The sequence below is a fragment of the Sinocyclocheilus anshuiensis genome, unplaced genomic scaffold (assembly GCF_001515605.1).
Source record: "Sinocyclocheilus anshuiensis isolate Anshui unplaced genomic scaffold, SAMN03320099.WGS_v1.1 scaffold379, whole genome shotgun sequence".
Lineage (NCBI taxonomy): Eukaryota > Metazoa > Chordata > Actinopteri > Cypriniformes > Cyprinidae > Sinocyclocheilus > Sinocyclocheilus anshuiensis.
Genome location: NW_015552574.1, coordinates 393,380 through 409,623, shown reverse-complemented (window position 1 = coordinate 409,623; position 16,244 = coordinate 393,380). Strand labels below are relative to the sequence as shown.

General features: G+C 36.6%; 2 protein-coding genes across 2 annotated transcripts in view; both read right to left on the bottom strand.

The window, feature by feature from the left end:
* Nucleotides 1-11,392, bottom strand: part of LOC107665127 (POU domain, class 2, transcription factor 2) — a 74,493-nt gene extending 63,101 nt beyond the window's left edge. Inside the window, 3 exon segments of the mRNA XM_074186922.1 lie at nt 9,015-9,060; nt 9,063-9,138; nt 11,360-11,392. Of these exon segments, the coding sequence (XP_074043023.1) occupies nt 9,015-9,060; nt 9,063-9,137 (121 nt within the window). The 5' untranslated portion in view covers nt 9,138; nt 11,360-11,392.
* Nucleotides 11,393-15,881: 4,489 nt separating this feature from the next.
* The window catches only part of atp1a3a (ATPase Na+/K+ transporting subunit alpha 3a), a 32,792-nt gene continuing 32,429 nt past the window's right edge, over nt 15,882-16,244 (bottom strand). The window contains exon 21 of the mRNA XM_016455918.1: nt 15,882-15,933. Within this exon, the coding sequence (XP_016311404.1) occupies nt 15,905-15,933 (29 nt within the window). The 3' untranslated portion in view covers nt 15,882-15,904. The remainder of the gene's footprint in view (nt 15,934-16,244) is intronic.

Sequence of the window (16,244 nt, the reverse complement as noted above, 5' to 3'; positions counted from 1 at the left end):
CTGTGTGGGTCTGGGTGGGTGAACCAGACAGCGATAGTGAAATAGTTCATAGTTAAATGGCAATGTCATGTTGACAAATGCGTTGGTTGAATTAAATTCTCTCTCATCAATAACAAGGCGCCCCAATCAATACCAGCTTACAATTATATCAACACCCCGTCTTGCTGTAACAAACAGCTAATAACGTGGCTAGGACACATTCCCACTGTGGTGCAACCCTTGTATACAATATCATTCCTTCTCACCAACACATGACAGATACAAAACAACTCCAGATTTCTCTTACACAACCACATACAGAATGTAATGTACTTTCTATAAGCAATCTTTGCATGTTATGCATATGTATGCCTCTAAACACAATAAAATTATCTAAAAATAATCAACGTTTACTATTTGACCCAATGTCTACTTAATTCCTGAACGATGGAGTTAGAAGTGATTCAAGCGGGGACTCGCACACTTTCTCTCTTCAGCTGATCTAATGATCAGTGCTGACATATCGTCAATATCCAGCTCAAGTCTGCCAATACCCCTAATACAAATCCATCCTCTGCGCCATAGCTCTCTTTTAACACACACACAGGGTAAAAATTGCACGGTGCTAATGTTGTCTTCTCTTTATCACCAATCGACATCAGATCTTGTCTTATTGACAGATAGCCTGCTCATCAATGCAAGGGAATGTTGGGATTTGTAATTCTTTATATGCCGGTATATAACGGATTTATCATTAGCCCTATACTTCCTCTTTAACATATTAGTATTTTTTTTTGCACCTTTAACATGAAGGGAGAAGAATAAGATAATGAATTATCAATAGTTAATAGTTACTTAAATGGAATAATACCACAACAAATGTCCTTTTTAATCTCAGATACAGTCTAGGCTGCTTACACCATTTGCCCTTTTGTTGCTTTTCTTGCATAGCCTGCCAAACACTCTTACAATATTTCGATTTCACACATTTGCTTATGGCGGCTAAAATTCACAAACCAGATTTTTTTATTTCTTCTTTTATTAATGCATCCTTTACAGGACCCGCCACAAAACGTCTTTTCCATTTCATACAGATTCTACCATCATTCCACGCTATGCTAGTTTTAACACGATCAAAGACTTGGGAGACAGCAGCTGAAGATCCAGCAGTCAGTGCTGGTAAAAGACATCGACCCCCAAAGTGCTGGCGATGTGTCTTGCCCGCAGCGGCCTGCCGCGGCCTAATGCTATGACATGGAAGGGGCTATCAGTAGCGCGCAGACTAGCTTGAGAGGGGGAGCTGATTTTGCCCCGTCAGAGGCCTGCTGAATATGTGATCCACCGTTACAGTGGAAGAGGATAAAGCCCCAATACCCCATCTGTGATCTTTATGGGGTGCCGAGTGTGTGTAAGTGTGTGTGGCTACGCGGAGGCAAAAGGTAAAGAGTGCGTGGGGGTGAATAAGTGTGTGCTATGTCCACTGTTTGTGTGTTAAAAATGTGTGTTTATGTATTAAATCTTACAAATCTTAATAAAAAAACTCTATATTATTTAATATAACATTTGTTTTCACTATATTTAATAGTACTAATTAATGTGATATTTAATTATAATATTTATTAATTAATAAAATATTTCATTTAAAATTTTTAAACAGTTAATCTGTCATATACATATATTTTCAAAGAGAATTTTGTTGACAAACATAAATAATAATTCCAGGTCATTCCAATCAGTTTTAAACTCCTTTTTTGTCTAACAATGACACACTTAACAGATTCCCCTCCTCTCTCTTCTCTCTCTCTCTGTCTCGCCTTGTGCATTGAGACTGTGTGTGGGTAGATTTAGAACCGAGATCAATAAGAAATGTAGAAATCAATGCACTTAGCACTAGGAAATCAATGGGCCCTAATCGGGATGCCGATGGCACAAGTCAAAACAATTAAGAGAGAAGAAAAATGTTTAACAACCTCTACTCTCTTGCTTACACAGTGAAGACGAGAGAGAGGGAGTGGGGAAAAAGGAGAACGAGGGGAGCAATGCCGATGAGATTACAGCTGGGAATCAGGAAGTGCAGAGAAAAGAGCTGAAAAGCCAAACGTTGATAGAGGGAAGTGAGCGAGGAAAAGGGACGTATGGAGTCAATGAATCGGGTGGAGATGAAGAAAAACTGAGGACGAAAACAGACATGCAATTATCCAACAGAGAAGAAAAGACAGAAAACACAGACGGGAGAAGCGAAAGGATGAATTATTTGACACAAATAACGAACGAGTGCCGGCGAGAGGACTCAATTATGGACGACGGCCAACCTAAATGGACCATCACACAACTTTAAATGGTGACTAAGCAAATTAGGGTTTCAAAGGTTAGCGGCCATGTTTTTAATGCGCGAACGTAGCAGTTGGTTCAACCGTCCTATCAGATGGCCGAACACAGGGGCGCTCATCCATGGGTAAGCATGTAAATCTAGCTGTCAATCAAAACAAGGCCCAATTACAGACGCACCTTGACCGAGCCAATCGGAAGCAAAGCAAAGCACCGTCGGCTCGCCCTATGAAAGCTACGGTGGCACAGGTAGACGTGGAGCAGGTGGGTTGTGATTGGGGGTCGATCAAAAGCTGAACCCCATGCCGACCTCTACCTCATTCTTAAGGCAAAGGGGGAAATCAACGCGTAAGGGTCTATGACTCCTGACTAGTGTATGGATTGGTGAAGCGCCAACTAATCAGCGACACTATGCCTATTAACCTATTGATATGACACTTGGCAACGTGAACAAACATGCACACTACATATTCTCACACTCCTTTGACATGAAGATACAGTAAACAAAAAAAATATGGGAAATAATTAAGAGATTTACCATCAATTTAATTTATTTTAAAATGCATTTAATTGTAGCTTAAAAATGTATGTGTCGTTGCAGATAAATAAATTGCACAAACAAAATGGAAAGTAAATATAAAAGAAAGAAGTGAGCGAAACAATACACAAGGCACGAGAGGACAAGTGCAGGGAGTGTGAGTGAGTGATAAGATGAGGGGAAAAAAAGAGGGGAAGAGGAAGCAAAGAAGGTTGTATCAAAGGAGGTTTCAGCATTAGGGGCTCAAAGGCGAGGGGGGGATACCTCTGATATTTGGGATTAGAAAACGTGGTGAAGTAGGCAGGGATTAAGCAGGAAGATGGAGAAAGAAAGAAATATATATAAAATGTTAAATGTAATGTTAAATATCATATACACATGTACACACACACACACACAATTACCACTTTTAGCCACTGAAAAAATATACACTACAGGCCTTTTTGATGACAACATGCACATGTTGTGAAAAAGAATCATATTTATGTGGAGTCATAACTATTGCAGTCCTCAAAAAAATGTTTTTATATATAGAAATATAAATATATAAAAGGCTATATATATATATACATAGCCATCTCTATTTTGTGTTCAATAAATACAGGAATATTTAGAGGACAAACCTCCATAGATTGAAGTGCGATTCATAATGTGACATTTACTTAACATCCTCACACAGGCTTCTAGCTGGACATCTGTGTGTGTGGTTGTTTCTCTCCTCTCTCTTAATGTGCGTGTGTGTGTGTGTGTGTGTGTGTGTATGTATTTTGGGGCCGTGGGGGTTGATGTTTAGGCACTCTTGAAGGTTAGGTTCAGTGTCAGTGGTCAAGGTCAGGTGTTAATTCATAAGAGCGAGCGAGAGAGACAGAGTGAAAATCTACTTAATCTAAAAGGACAATGGCAGAATCTGACCAAAACAATGAAAATGCACACAACACCAAAGACGACAACATCCCGACTGTTAGATGATCGGCCCCAATGCCAATCGTTTCTTCTTTCTTTCTCTCTATTTATCTCTTTCTTTCCTCCCCTTACCAGTTTGACCACAGGGGTCAGCCTCCAGCGAATGAGGTAATTCGTCTGGGATGAAATTGACCTTCAACCCCTCAACTTGATCGCTTGCACGCATTCCAACCTGGACAACCAACCAGCACAGAGCTCACAGAGCGTGCATGTGTGTGCATGCGTATATGTGTTTGTCGCAAAACAATCAAATAATTTTACTTATAGAAAAACATGGATACATGTTCTCAAGCCTAAATATATATAAGCAATGATAGACAATAATATCATAGCTTATTAACAATGAACCATACAGATACTATTTGTTTGAATTGATCTATTCCTTTTTTTTTTTTTTTAAGTAATACAGCAAAGTCTTAATGCAAATCGAACCATGCGTATATGTGTTTGTCGCAAAACAATCAAATAATTTTACTTATAGAAAAACATGGATACATGTTCTCAAGCCTAAATATATATAAGCAATGATAGACAATAATATCATAGCTTATTAACAATGAACCATACAGATACTATTTGTTTGAATTGATCTATTCCTTTTTTTTTTTTTTGAAGTAATACAGCAAAGTCTTAATGCAAATCGAACACATGCACGCACACACTAGATTTGGTCTGTAATAAAAAAGCACACACAATGAAGATGCAGCAAAGCATCGATGTTGGAGGTCAATACCTTACTGACACTCCTTATGATGGCACATCAAAAAGTCAATGATCAGCTCAAGACTAGAGAATCAAAGCTATTGATTACAAACAGACCAAACATTTACACACTGTTTCCATTCCATGGTCCATGTGTCCAGCAAAATTCACTGAAAGTAAATCCAACCATGAGATATCATTATTTAACATCTATCAAATGCATTATTTTGGAGGAAAACATAATATTTGATATAAAAATGTTTATCTTCATGCATTATTTTCTCTTTCTATTTTATTTTCTACAATTGCATAGGAAAATAAAACTTTTATTTAGTCTATATGTGGTAGGCTACAATATTTTAAATAGTCTAGGTTAAGATCTCATTCAAAAATAGGTATCAATATAAACAGGTATATTTACCTTATCCCAATATAAAGTCTATATCTCTGTATTTGCAATATTATATATTATTTTAATGTGTATGCCGGCCATGTGCTTCTTCACTAATGAAATATAGAGCAATAACGACAGAAGCCGATGCGCGATGACTGACCAGCTGCCCTTTGACACCGAGGTCGTGAGCGAATGGGTTTTGCACAGCTTTGCACATTGTGTGGACAAATGGTATTTTTTAGCGTTAATGTCAGGGTTGTTCTTTCTCCTGTTTTTGTTTTGATCGTCAAAGCCTTTTGGACCAAAAGTTGTTGTTTAAGTTGAAAGATCAATACTATTTTGGAGCTTTTTTGCCGAGGTGAGCGAAATACTCTCAAATATCAGGGAAAACAACGAAATTGTCGAGTCCTTCATGACAAAAACGTAAGATTCACAGCGACATATCCTTCCATTTAGTCATAAAATGCGACCGATATACCAGTATTAATATTTGTTAAATATCTGGAAAAATTAATATTATTTTAAACGTATTAATCATTTAGTTTACTATGCAATCATTTTGCGTGATTTCACTTATTTTACATTAATAATTAAGATTATAATTGTCAAAATATTCATTTATTTTTAAGCATGTGCATGCATATTATAATAAATTATTGCATTAACTATATTTCAATACTAAAACACTGTGACACCACAAAAATGATGTGCCGAGTAAATCAAATGCTTGACCACTGCAGGATTTCACATCTTCCATTTGAAGTTTTTACCGACACCTGCACGCTCAGTTGTCAAAAATGGATTTCCTTTTAGTTGCTCAGTCATTTGATATGGGTACATTTATCATAAATCAAAATAAACATTAACATTAAACACATTTATTCATAACATAAATGATCAAAGCATGCACATGCATCACTAAAACTCTCACCCGACGTGCATTTATTTAATGAATGCATATAGGCTATTTGCATTGATAAACGCAAATATCTAAATGTTCTTGTAGTTTGTAAAAAAAATACGCTATTTTAAAGATTCTTTTAGTTCCTAATCGAAATTTGACGACTTGAGTTCAAAGGCATTATGATACTTAAATGAATATTCACGTTTTACATAAATTTGCGTTTATTTTAAATTCACGATTTTAATCTGTTCGTTTTAATCTGTACGTTTTATGGATAGCACGTTTGCATTTTGAATATGCAAAAATGCAAATATGTCAATGCATAATTAAACAATAAATGCAAATGCTGCCATATTATATATTTTAACCATTTAGCAATAAATGAATAAATGTTATATCGTGAAAACAATACATAAAGGGCAGTACATATTGTAAGCAATGCAGGACTAATAAACTAAATTTCCATTGTAAATTCGACGATCCTTAAAACTTAAAGCACTGCACTAAATGCCACAACAACCGAGTTGTTGCAACATACGGGAAATTAATAAAGTAAATTCTACAGAAAACATTAGATTAAACACTGGGATATTCGGACACCATTAAAATATGCTACGACAGAAACATACGACTTCTGTTTATTCCGTTCTGAAATAAACAAGTGAACAAAAGAAAAGTCTGCATGTTGCATTTGCGGAATAGCCTAATGATAAACCTTACAAATCATAAAAACTATAAATAGACTATAACATATATACATAAAAATACATAGGCCTACATATGTGTGTGAATGTTTTTCTTCTTCTTCTGGCAAACAAGCAATGGAAATGTCTTGTTGCTAAATTCCATATTCATTTAACAACGGCAAACCTATAGTTAGTCTCTGAAAATATTAAAAGCGTAAAAACAATCTTATAGGCCTACCCGTGTTTTTTAACCCTCAAATTATGTCTTTAGACTAACTTTACGATTAAACCCTTCAATGAATTGGTGGATGATACCAAAAGGAAAAGAGAAAGAACGAGAGGGTGAGATAAAAGTTTAAGCATATTGCAAGCATGGTTACGTAGGGTGAAGTAAGGTAAAAGAGGGTTATTTTTGACAAATTAAGCATTATAATATCTATACACACAATGCTCCAGTTTCTAAGATTTCCTAAATGCACAGCCCTATATAAATCATTTAATTATAACTTAAATAATACGTTTCATCGTGAAGCCCTTCACGCTGCCAATACAGCTTCCTGAAGACAGACAGATGGAGTTTAAACCTGGAAGATTTTCACTGAATCTTTGTAGTTGGTGTCAGCATGTCTCTCCCTCTCTCTTTCTCTGTCTGTCTCACTCTCCATGTCTCTAGTCCAGATAGAGAGATATCAGCCTCGCGCTCCAGACTTCAAACACGCGCGCGCTGGGAGGAAGTGTCTCTCGCTCCCCTCTCGACCTGTCGATATCCCGATGGCTGTTCGCTCTTTATAAAAGTCACAATTCCATCCTTTTAATTGATTTCTCATAATTAACTCAGTGTGTTCATCGATTTCCACTCGACGGCGCATCGGCCTCTCTATCCGGTAACACACCGGTCGCGAACATAAGGCCTTATTATTTTCGCGTTAACTGAAGCCGAATAAATATTGACCACATTCAATATCAATTAAAGCCCAACGACACTAAATAATCCCACTGGGTCCCGTCAGCAGGTGGAGAGGTCATCAAAATGGAGGGAAAACGTGTATTTTGAAACTGGGTTGTGCATTTTGGTCGTAGTTATGTGCTTCATATGTTCTGTCATTTGAAATAGATTGATAATACTTTTAAATAAACATGGTGCTAATTACACAAACATATTCATAACAAATGATTAAAACATGCATATGCATAGGCTATGTATACACACCTTTGTCTGACTTGCCATTTTCTGTAAGGAAACAAAGTGCACCTTGATATAGCTGCCTCAAGAAGTTCTGTCATTGATGTAAACATTTGCTATTATTGAGCACAAAAAAAAATTATTAAAACAGTTATTAAAAAATTAAAATTAGCCATTGAGAAACAAACTCATTTGAATAATTTGGTGAAGCCCTCTGCTCTGAATGTCAATGATTTGTATATGATTTCTGTGGACCTTTTAAATCATATTAAGCATCATTTGAATTATTACATTTGTGTTTTTGAAAATAGACCAACTTCCTATTCAAACTATTAAAAAAATACCAATGCCGGTATACTAGTCGTGTGAAAGATTGGAACATTTTCAGGAGCCAGCAGGTCCAAATTTCCAAATTTCATTTTTAAAAAGGTAAGAAGCCCAGAATCCCAAGCTTTTGGAGAAAACCGGCTCTGAAATTCAAGAACAGAGAAAGACAGGGAGAGAGCAAAGCAAGGACAGGAGAAAGGTTTATCACAGCTTTATCAAACAGGCACCTGACAGGATAATGGTCACTAACTCAATGTGTAATTATCAGCGAGTGAGAGGGTCAATCCTGCACGTACTCTATGCATGTCTATGAAACAGAAAACAGTATAATTTCTTTGTTTGCATGTGCATTTGAAAAAATCTGAGTGATTAGTTTGATCAACAACAAAACATATATTATCACACTTCTCATTATTGTATTTTCTTCCAAACAAATGCATTATGAAGAGCTTTTAAATATATTTTTATTAAGAAATTTACTTCTGAACAGTAAATGGCAAAAGAGACAGGTAGGCAATGTATGGAGGAAAGAAAAGAGGAGGGGAGTGAATAAAGGAGCTGTGAGGGGAAAAAAGTGAAGCGAACAGAGGAAGAAATAAGATGGTGTAAGACTGGATCAGAGAAAGAGAGAGGGGCGAAAGAACGCAGGCGGAGGGAGGGATGTAGAGGCCCCTTCTCTGTAGAATCAAAGTCCTCATGAATTAAACGCTTTAAGGCTCTGAATAGGAGGCACGTGCAGGAGGGCCTCTGAGAATAAAAAACGCTCACCCCATCTGGCTCTTTCAGGGAGAAAGAGTGAGCCAGAAAGAAAGAGAGAGATCAGGAGAAAGTGGAAGATCAATGGGCGTGACATGGCGAGAAACCGGAGGAACAACCGAACGTGATATATTTGGGGTTTTGTGCGGGACTATGCAAAAACTCAGCGTTAACTAGATGAAATATTTCATGTTGCTAACATGAGGACCTGAATTTGAGCCCAAGCAGGCACACAAACAGTTGTCATCACCAACCTGTAATCTGTGAGCAACCTTCAGACACTTTTTTTCCTGCGTCCCTCACCCTCCATCTCTCCTTCTCTCACTTTCCCTTGTTGTACCCAGCATCTTGGCTGTTTCCATGACGACCGAGTACATACTGATGGGGAAGAGGGGCACATTTGTGAGGGAACCTGAGAGTTATTGAGGGTGGGACTCCACAGACATTGGCACATCTAAAATCCATCATACACGACTTAATGGATGAGCTCTATAATTCTGCATGCATAACAATCGAAGCACAGGGTTATATAATACTCTCAAGAAACTTGCACAGTACTATTAGATATAATGTTTGCCTCTTAAAGTCATCATGAATTCAAAACATATTATAGTTACATTTTTAATACAAGAATTACCAGTGCTGTTCCAAAGGAAAAAACACATTGGCTTTGTAATATTTCTTCTTCTTTCCAATGTATAAAATAAAGTAAAGTCTGGCTTCAACTTTGTTATATCAATATTTTTTCTGCAATTTGGCGTAGTTGCTAAAATTAACATGGCCAAAAGTTAAGATGAAATTATTATAGCTTGTAATGTAAATCATTGAGATCTTTATAACAGTGTAGGCTACTTACATAAAATGCATATAAATATAATTGATCACATTTATCCTTTATCCCAATAATACGTCTTATTAAGATAATATTTACATTTTTAGTTTGTGGGAGGTAAAACATAATGCAATGCAATACAACGGTAATTGAGAGATTAACGAAATAAACGTTCTTCAAACGCCTAATGTAACATATTTGATAATACATTTTTCTTAAAAGAAATAATGAATGCATGGAAATTAAGCAAACCTAAGTTGCTTCAGTCCAGTATTTGTGATCTTGAAATATCACAAGCAAAATAAAAGTTGTATTACATGCACTTTATAAAAATCAGTAAAGATTTCACAGCAAAAAAGACATGTGAACCATGAGCTAAAGAGAATTATGAAATTATACTAAAAGGCCTTTTACCTGGTAAAAGAGTATAGCTACTATCAATCGGACGACAGAAGATGTGTAGCAGATTGTCTACAACAGGTTTTTCAGGAAAGTTTTGATCATGATCAAGCCTTAGAAATGTATGTATCAATTTTATTATACACTTTTTTTATGGTTCAGAGCTGTCAATGAAGAAAATGCAAGGAATTGAATACCTCAAATAACACTAATCAATCATCCCTTTAATCATGTGCTTGTCAAGGCATTATTCGATCACAGATAGACTACTGCACCTCAGGTCCTCTCTGGTCTACCTGTATCTGCTACACGGTCCTTCGAGCGCATCCAAAATGCTGCCGCTCGACTTGTATTTAACCTCTGGAAATTCTCTCATTTTCCGCCTTTGCTCAGCTTTCTACACTGACTGCCAGTAACTGCAAGAATTAAACCCAAGACACTGGTCCTAGCCTGCAATGCTGCCAATGGCCCGTATAACCATTACCTAAAATCCTTCATCAAACTCGTACAACCCAGTCTGGTCACTGCGATCAGCCACTTCTGGTCGCTTAAATCCCCTCGACACGAAGACTTCCTGCTCGTCCAAGTCCAGATTTTTCCATCCGTTTCTATCCTGGTTCCTCATTGGAACAAACTCCAACTATCAAATATCAGACCAGCTGACCGTTTAAAAGCATTGAGATACACCTTGACATGTTTTAGCCTACCTCCACGAAAACACACACACACACACACTTGGCTTTATATGAAACACTTAAAAAACTTAATTAAGCCACTAAGATTTAGTATGAACAGATACTGAATAATCAACATTAATTTCTTGTGTATTAGTTTCATACTGGATCTTTAGGCCAAAGCTTTATACAAAGACTACTGGTAATACAGATTAAGATGGTGGCTGTGTTTTGCAGCATGGCAACTAATTTCTAGCTTGTCATTTTTTACTAACTAACTAACCAGCTTCAAAATGGTTATACCAGTTTAATGTTGACTCTGGGAAATGGTGGTTATTCAGCTAGCCAATAACCAGCTTGGACCATCTAAGTTAGAAACCAGCTACAAAACACAATCTCAAATTTTGTTTTTGTCAACAATCGTTTTGAAGAGAAAACGTCTGCTGACACAAATTTTATGTAATGTAAATATTAACCTAAATATAAATCTAAACAGTATTTATTCAGGTAAGAGCATCATTATCCAAGTGCTAACCAATCTATTGGTTTCTTTTCTAACAACAATATAATTTCCGTCTTGTTGACTGGAATACCACAGGAATAACTTTTTAAGATTAAATCTAGTCAGTATAGCCCTATTAGTGTGATAAACAAATATAATGTGCATATAAGCATAAGTGTGTAACATTATCACCTGGTTGAAAGGATGAACTTCGATCTGAAGAAACCAAACCACTTGAACCCAATCTTGAACGTCAACTCGACGTCCAAATAATTATCAACAAGAAATCACATGATTTGGCGAGTTTGGTCGCCATCTAGCGGTGTGAATCGTCCTCTGCAAGGGTCAACGGTATTTGAACGGTCAATCTCACCCAAACTAGCTTGTGAAGACTATACGGGTGCGAATAAAGGCTTGAATCCCTTACATTAAGTAAAAACAAATGTTAAGGGGGTCTTAAAAGTTGATTTCAGTATTATTAGTGACCATAAAAGTTAGACAAAATTAGTTTAAGCGCACTTACACGGCGTTCGCCTCAGAAGGTAACCATAGCAACAGTTAACTGCTTTCCGAGGGCTTTCCGTGTCAATATATTATGTATTATTGATTTATATTTAACAAGTATATCTCAGTGTTTAAGTATATCTCAGTGTTTATACATACGTAGGCCTAAAGAATACATACAATATGTGAAAACGTCTTCCCTTGTACTTTAGCCGTATCTTGTGTACTTCGTTCCTCAAATTCTTATATTAGCTTAGCAGTTTTGAAGAACATAAGCTGATTTCTGCAACCTCAACTGATAGCAACTCACACAAGCCTTTGATATTATTATTAGAGGACTGTTTATTTGAAATGGACTGCTCTAGTGTGGGAAAGAGCACCATTTTATGGAATATCATACCCTTACGAAAATTAACCATGGTTTTATTATAGTAAAAATGTAGTAATATGACTTTGGTGGATTGATTACCATTCGTATAACCACAGTTTTACCACAAATACCATGGTTAAACTATGCTTAGTGTAGCAAAACCATGGTTAATTTGTGGTTACCAACCATGGTTTAACAACAATAACCTTTTTTTACTTGTTTGTTTTATTTGTAGTAAAACCCTGGTTAATTTTCACGACCGTTCCTCAAATTCTTATATTAGCGAAGCAGTTTTGAAGAACATAAGCTGATTTCTGCAACCTCAACTGATAGCAACTCACACAAGCCTTTAATATTATTATTAGAGGACTGTTTATTTGTATTGGACTGCTCTAATGTGTGAAATCACCATTTTATGGAATACATGTAATCATACCCTTACGAAAATTAACCATGGTTTTATTACAGTAAAAATTTAGTAACCATGACTTTTTGGTGGATTGATTACCGTTTGTATATCCACAGTTTTACCACAAATACCATGGTTAAACTATGTTTAGTGTAGCAAACCCATGGTTAATTTGTGGTTACCAACCATGGTTTAACAACAATAACCTTTTTTTACTTGTTTGTTTTATTTGTAGTAAAACCCTGGTTTATTTTCACGACCGTTCCTCAAATTCTTATATCAGCGAAGCGGTTTTGAAGAACATAAGCTGATTTCAGCAACCTCAACTGATATCAACTCACACAAGCCTTTGATATTATTATTAGAGAATTTAAACACAAAAGTCACACTCTTTATTTGAATTGGACTGCTCTGTTGTGGCAAAGAGCACAATTTTATGGAATATGTAATCATATATAGTCTGTATTGTGTGTGTATGTAAGTATAGAGATCAGTCAAAACATGGTTGGTATGAACATGACTGCTGTCCCCACCTGCACACCCACACCCAAACACAGAGCATGTCCACAATTACTCATCACCCAAACATTACTGGTCAGCCCAGTGACCCCTCCTCCTCTGGGTGACCCCGACGACCTAGGCGCCATGGCAACCCTGTGACCTATCCAGCAGTTGCCAAGGAGACAACCTTGGAGCACATCTGACCATTGCCCCCTCCCTTCCCCCTTTCTGCTGAGACGAGGCGAGCGATCGATATTCTATCACACAGAACAGTGGAGCGAGAGAGGGAGAGGGGGAAAGGGGGAGAGAGAAAGAGAGAGAGATTGGGGGGCTGCATTGAGCAGAAAGATTAAAGCGGGCAGGACAGCTGACAAGGGGAGCGTGTGTATATGTGTGTGTGTTTCATAATGAGGAGACATATTTCTGTTATTTTGGAGAGTTGGCTTCAAGGCATGTTTGTAATTCTGTTTTTAGAGGTGTGGTTTTGTGTGTGTGTGTGTGTGTTTGTGAGCCCTCTTCATCATCAAAATGAAACAGCGGCCGAATGTAACCAGGGAATTCATCAAAGACTTTACTGCAGCCCGTCTCCTCCTTTCTCTTTCATATAAAACCACAAACTGTATATATATATATATATAACAGCTTAAATATATAAGCTGTTATAGGCCCTCGGTCTCTATCTGTGTGTGCAGACAGTCTTTAAAAGGGGTGACCCACACCTCTAGGTGATACGTCTGTGAAAAAGCAATTTTACTTTATTTATTTATTTACAGGAAATTTTATCTCAAATTAAATTTATGACCACCTGCTGTTTTGAAACGTTATTGAAAAACAACTTCCTCAAAATGATGAATGTTGCTAAAATATTAGGGAGTGATTTCGAGCGAGATGTGTTTAATGTGATTATTGCTGCGATGTGATTTTGGGAGAAGCCACCTCTAGAAATGTCACAGCGCCAAAACTCATAAAAGCTATGAGAAAGAAGGTTATAAACCTGCGAGAGTGAATTAATGACAGTAAAAGCATTAACAGACTTGCAGAGTTCAGAGAAAAGCCATTACAGAGGTAAAAGTTCTCACACTGGTCATGTTAATCGAGCGAGTAGTTTTTAGTATTATTTTTATTAGCTGACTACAATTTCCTGGCTGAATCCTACCAGAATGTGCCTAGGTCATATTTCACCCCCCAAAATAAAATAATATAATAATAGAGAAAAATAAATAAAAGTAATTTTGAATTATAATTTATTCAAAAATAATGAATATATTTTATCAAATTATTTTCATTACATTAAATCACATTTCTTACCCCCAAATTTTCATACAAACTGCAAAAATATATATTTTATTAAATTTGAAAACATTTAATATCAGTATTTGACTAGAAACACAATTGTCTGAATCACACAAAGCCTCTCAAATTAATGAATAAAGAAAATAAAATCCATTTTATTTTATTTATCAAATTATTTTCATAACATTTAATCACAAATTCTTAACCCCAAATTCTCATTAATATGCTGCAAAACTGTATTTTATTGAAATTGTAAAGCATTATATCAGTATTAAAAGTAGTATATCATGGCAGTATTGTTGTACATTATTATAGTTTTAATTAAATTAAAAAGCATTGTGTCCGGAAAGGATGATTCTCATTACCTTAATACCAAAATGAGTAAATAATATTGAGAATAATGTGAATTACAAACTGAAAAGACATCTGGATGCATTCTGGGGGATATTCAACTACACTAAAACATGAAATTCACTCCTGTGAATTAAAAAAAATTAAAAATGTTGATTTTGAACTCAAACACAGTGTGAATGCATGTTTAGGCATCCTGAAAATGCAGTAGATTTGAACATTTGCACAAAATATTTCATTTGATCTCATGCCAGACATCAGACACAAAAACAAACCGACGCCAAGCTGAGAAAAGAGAGATCCTTCTTTTTTATTTCATTTTTTGCTGTTGTTTCACATATTGGTACACTGCTTTTAATCCATTTTTTCTGCACTTATTTAAACAATGAAATCAGAGAGAAGTCTCTTTTTCCTAGGACACAGAAAGATTGTATTTTCTCTTTTTTTTAACAGGGGAAGAGGGGAAACGGGGGCGGATAGAGGAGGGCGGCTTCTTCACATCGTTCACGAACAGACAGACGGGGACAGAGAGACGGACAGAAGAAGCAAGAGCTGGGAGGGAGGGGGGAGTGCGGGATAAAAAGGGGAGGGAAAAGAGGAGCGAGAGAAAGAGAGAGAGAAAGGGCGGCAGTGTGCTTTGTCATGTCTGAGAAAAATGAAACCAAGCAGCTCTCAGACACACTTCTAACATAAAAAATATATTGAACAAAAAAGTTATGAATGATTAATAAATACAACACTCAAAAATACAACAACAACAACGACATGGAAAGAAAAAACTCTGAGAAAGGGAGACAGACAGGTGCCAGATTGGGGTGAGGAAATCTGTGCTCCTCTTTTTCCCGAGCGGAGTGCGAGAGTCTAAATGAGTTATGATCTTTAGGTTATTTGTATTTTTGGACGGTAAAGATAACAGTAATCTAGCGTGGCAGTGTTTGTACAGGAGTCCCTGTCGACTGTGACCGAGTCTAAATGCAGCTGCTGGGTTTGGACAGACGTTACAGAAGGACAGAAGTTACAGTGTGTTTATCAGTATTAGTAAACCTTACTCCTATCATATTGGCAGATTCAGCTGTAGTCTTTGAGCAGAAAAAAAACAGGAGGTTTGTCGTCTTCCTCTGTGGTTGGTCCTCTCATCTTCTTATTTTTTATTTCAGTAAAAGGAAGGAGTAACATGGCTGTTTCTGTATTGGTGTTTTTATAGTGAAAAGAGGAATGGGTAGAATGTGAAAGAGAGAGAGAGAGAGAAAGAGATGAAGAAAGAGAGCGAGGGAATGAGGGAGAATCGATGAGAGAAGTATTTGACAATTCAGTAGTATGTCTCCTTTTCAACCCAACCTGAAATAAAACAAAGAGAGAAAGAGGATCACTCAAATTCAGCATCAGTAACATGGATATTAAAATTATTCCTTGTTTGGGCAATCAGACATTCGCAGAATATTCATATGAGGAGCATTGGGAATATGTCTAAAGGCACTTTATTTTTTGCAATGCTTCCTCAGCACTTATATGACTAAAATTGATCATGAATCAGTTCAAACGGCCAAATACAGTGAATCGATTCAAAACTGATTCAATGATTAATTTGCATCATAAACTCTGATGTTCACATGGGTGTCTATGTGGCATCTTCCATGCAATAAAACATT